Source organism: Neopelma chrysocephalum, unplaced genomic scaffold, assembly GCF_003984885.1.
Source record: "Neopelma chrysocephalum unplaced genomic scaffold, ASM398488v2 Primary Assembly neopelma1_97423, whole genome shotgun sequence".
Taxonomy (NCBI): Eukaryota; Metazoa; Chordata; class Aves; order Passeriformes; family Pipridae; genus Neopelma; species Neopelma chrysocephalum.
The window spans coordinates 3,492-7,186 of NW_020926064.1; the positions used below are offsets into that span (position 1 = coordinate 3,492).

The window sequence follows — 3,695 nt, forward strand, 5'->3', positions numbered from 1 at the left end:
CAGCACTCAGTGCCCACGATGAGGGACACAGAGCCTTACATTGTCAAAGAGTGGCCGCAGCGCCTCAAGCAATTTAAGGGCAGTGGGGCTGGATACTTGGATGACTTTCAAGTGCAGCACATTGATCAACGCAGAGAGGGTCATCTCAACCGCGTCTGTGTCTGCATCCTGCAGTAGCTCCAGGAGGCCTTCATTCAGGCTCCAGATGCTCTTAGCCTGTGTGGAAGACAATGCTGTGGTGCAGCCCCACGCTGCTGCTGCGGGGCCCAGAGGCCAAAGGCGCGTCCCAAAGGAGTCGGGCAGCTGAACGGGGAGGAGGAGAGCTGGGAGCAGCTGGCACAGCTGCCAAAGGCCAGCCAAGGCCAAGCTACTGCCTTGCACGGCCGCACGCTGCCGGCCCGGCTTCAGCCCCTGCCCCCTGCTCACCAGTGCGGGAGCCTTGCTGATCACCACCAGGCCTCGGAGCGCCAGGCGACGCCTCTCGGGGCACTCACTGCGCAGGCGCCTTGAAATAATCTGCAGGACGCTGAGCCCGCATTGTCTGGGGTTCAGGCAGTGCAGCACCTGAAAGGCAGGGAGCAGTGACGGGGTGCCCGGCCGGCAGGAGCCCGGACCCGCCCGGGGCTGGGCCCAGGCAGCAGCACAGGGTGCAGGCACCGTCCCAGGTGGCTGCGGCTGTGAGAGGGCAGAGAGGGGGAGGCAGCTGGGCCAGGCAGCGCTCGCCATCAGGCTCACCTCCACCAGGAATGCCAGGGCAGGCAGTTCCCACAGGGGCTCTTCCCTGCTGAGCCGCGGGATCAGGCTGGCGGCGACGCTGCGGCAGAAGGAGTGGGAGACACGGCACAGCTCCCTGCAAGGGGGAATAAAGGCACCAGAGACCCTGAGCCAGGTGGGCAAAGCTCTCCTGGGACTGACGCACACAGGCATGGTCTTTGGCTACCAGCACGGGAGGGGACATGGGCGCTTTGGGAGGTGGCTCCTCCTGTGCAGCCGCCCCTCTCCGCCTTTGCCACTCTGCTCAGCCATCCCTGGCTGCCAAGGCCCTCTGGCCCAGCAGCACGGGCACTGTGTGGGGTGGCCTGTGCACAGGGCAGAAATGCCGGGGGCAGGGGGGAGAAAGGGCTCTCACCTGGCCAGCAGACCCACTGCATAGTGGTGGGTGTCAGCCTTGAGGAGCGTGTCCCAGCCACACTTGCGATGGATCACCATCACCACGTCCTCATCCAGCAGCTGGCGCAGCAGGGCTTTCACGGTCTGCACTGCAAACCTGTGTGCAGAGCACAGCCCAGGTCAGGCGCAGAGCCCTGGCCCCAGCCCCGAGGGCGTGGCAGGGAGCGAGGACTGGGATGGAGCACCTGTTGGGGTTGGGGGGAAGGCTGCGCTGCTCCCGGCATCGCCCCCAGAAGGTCTCGACCTCCTCTGACATCTCCTCTGTGCTGATGAAAACTTGGAAGAGCAGAGTCAGAAGGAGGCGGGGGAAATTGTTCTTCACTCCCCCTGGGCACCAGTGCAGCTGGAGGATCTCCCAGAGTGCCACAGTTGCCTGCGAAAGAATAAGCACCCAGAGACAGCTCTCAGGGCCCAGATGTCCATGTGGCCGGGCCCCAGCGTGGCAGGGAGAGGCCAGGGGAGACACAGGGGGATCCCCCGGCCTGGTGGCCCTGAACCTGCCCCTAAGCCAGGGTTGCAGCCCAGTGCCTGGGGCAGGGAGAAGCAGTGGTGAGGGAGGATGAAAAGGCATCCCAGAGGCAAGTTGGGGGTGAGCAGAGGCCAGCTCAAAAAACTCACAGCCAGGGCAAAGACATCGCTCTCATCCCCATCAGAGGTGCGTGTCCTGTGCGCTGGCCAGAATTCCAGCGCACGGAAGAGGATCTGCAGCACCGGCTCCTTAGTCCCTCTGGAGGAGATGAGCGTCCTCCACATGGTGCGAGCAGCTCTGTGGAGTCAGAACTCTGGCTCAGGGGCGTCTGGGACACAGCACCGTGGCCTGGGCAGCTGCAGGGCCCAGGTGACAGAGCCACGGTGCCTTGTGGGGCAGGGAGGCAGGCTGGCCTCAGGATTGGGGGCTGACATGCCAAAGCTGGCAAAGAGAGGAGCTGGAGTGTCTTGGAAGTCTCCATCTCTCTGGCACACCATTTGGGACAGGTTGCCCAGGGGGATGGGGTCTAAAGGCAGGGGAGCCCTCAAGGCAGGTGGGCCCCATACCTGTCACAGGCTGGGGCAGAGCGCAGCAGGGTCACTGCAACATCCACAGGGTGTGCCTCGGTCAGCAGGACAAGAGTCTTGTCCAGCCTGTGCTCAGCAGACACATTGGACGTGAGCCACTGGTGGATGCACCTGACTATGGCCGGCACCTGGAGGGGACACGGGGAACAGTTGGAGAGCTGCCAGAGCCAGCAACTTGCCCAGCTTCCCCCAAGAAGTGCTCCCCTTGCCACCACACTCTGCTGGTCTCAAAGGCTGAGGGAGCCCAGCGCAGCCGGCGTGAGGGGTCACAGCATCCCTGGGGCACTGGAGCCCTGGCCACAGGCTGCTTACTTGCTTCCCTTTGTAGACACCGTTCTCCACAAGCAAATCCAGCAGGGCAGCGCTGGTCTGGGCATTGAAGAGGTCCGAGTTTGCCGTGCCCCCAGTGGCCATGAAAGTGGTCTCTTCACGCCAAATGCACCTGATGAATCTGCAAACCAGCTACAGGAGGAAGGCAAGGAAGAGAGGGATGTCCCCTGGAGGGCTGCGACAGCGGTGCTGGGCTGAGCAGTGACAGCACGTCCAGCCCAGGAGGGGATGGCTGCAAGTACCTGTGCTGCCCTGCGGAGGCGGCCATGGGCACGGAGCTGCTCTTCTGTCCGCTCCTGGCCTGCATCTGGCAAAGAGCGAGCGCGCTCAGAGCTGAGGGTGTGCGGGAGAGGCCGGAGAACACAGCCCAGGCCTGGGCTCCAGGAGCAGGCAGGGCCAGCCCCGGGATGCCCAGTGGATGGAGCAGGGCTGCCGGGAGATCAGCCCCGGCCCCTCTGCCCCCCTCCCTTTCCCTGGGCATGTCCAGAGGGGATGGGACAGGATGAGGCCAAGCGGGCTGCAGCCACCAGCCCTGTGGCCCAGCTCCAGCACTCACCCTCCTGCGGGGGCTGCACCTGCTGCACCTCTTCAGGCTGCTGTGCTGGAGCAGCCCCAGGGCTTTCCTCCTCCTTCTTCCTCCGGAGCAGCCTGAGCAGGCTGAAGCGTCTCCCTGCCATGCCACAGTCTGGTGACGAGGGCACCTGCAAGAGAGACACCTCGGAGAAGCTCCGGGTCAATAAGTCCTGCAGAATGGCCTTGAGGCCACCTGCCACAGGGATTGGAGACGCCTCGGAGAAACTCTGGGTCTCCAAGTCCTGCAGAAAAACCTCGAGGGCACCTGCCACAGGGATTGGAGACAGCTCGGAGAAGCTCCGGATCTCCAAGTCCTGCAGCAGGGCCTCGAGGGCACCTGCCAAAGGGGTTGGAGACGCCTCGGAGAAGCTCCGGGTCTCCAAGTCACACAAAAAGGCCTCGAAGGCACCTGGAAGCGAGAAAATCCTCCAAAAAGCTCCGGGTCAGCAAGGCACGAGTTGGCTGCGCGGGGGCTCCGCACAGCTCCGCTCTGTCCCGTCCTGTCCCGTCGCCTGCTCCGAGGAGCACTGTTGACACTGCGGCCGTGTCACCAGCAGCACCTCTGT

At 64.0% G+C, this 3,695-nt stretch overlaps 1 protein-coding gene across 1 annotated transcript; it reads right to left on the minus strand.

The window, feature by feature from the left end:
* Nucleotides 1-548: 548 nt before the first annotated feature.
* LOC113961882 lies at nt 549-2,810 on the minus strand. Its single transcript, XM_027672584.1, has 8 exons — nt 2,799-2,810; nt 2,539-2,688; nt 2,206-2,354; nt 1,789-1,936; nt 1,356-1,543; nt 1,130-1,267; nt 770-850; nt 549-675 (listed from the first exon to the last, which is right to left on the minus strand). The coding sequence occupies exons 2-8, from the start codon at nt 2,638-2,640 to the stop codon at nt 549-551; spliced, it is 933 nt and encodes a 310-aa protein (XP_027528385.1). The 5' UTR covers nt 2,641-2,688; nt 2,799-2,810.
* Between the last annotated feature and the right edge of the window lie 885 nt (nt 2,811-3,695).

Bases quoted from the DNA above. Each gene is read 5' to 3' on its own strand.
- LOC113961882 (XM_027672584.1), bottom strand. From the start codon at position 2,640: ATGGCCACTGGGGGCACGGCAAACTCGGACCTCTTCAATGCCCAGACC. The intron at 2,355-2,538 runs GTAAGCAGCCTG...TGTCCCCTCCAG, and splicing joins GTGTCTACAAAGGGAAGCAA to GTGCCGGCCATAGTCAGGTG. The intron at 851-1,129 runs GTGAGAGCCCTT...TCCCCCTTGCAG, and splicing joins GCAGTGGGTCTGCTGGCCAG to GGAGCTGTGCCGTGTCTCCC.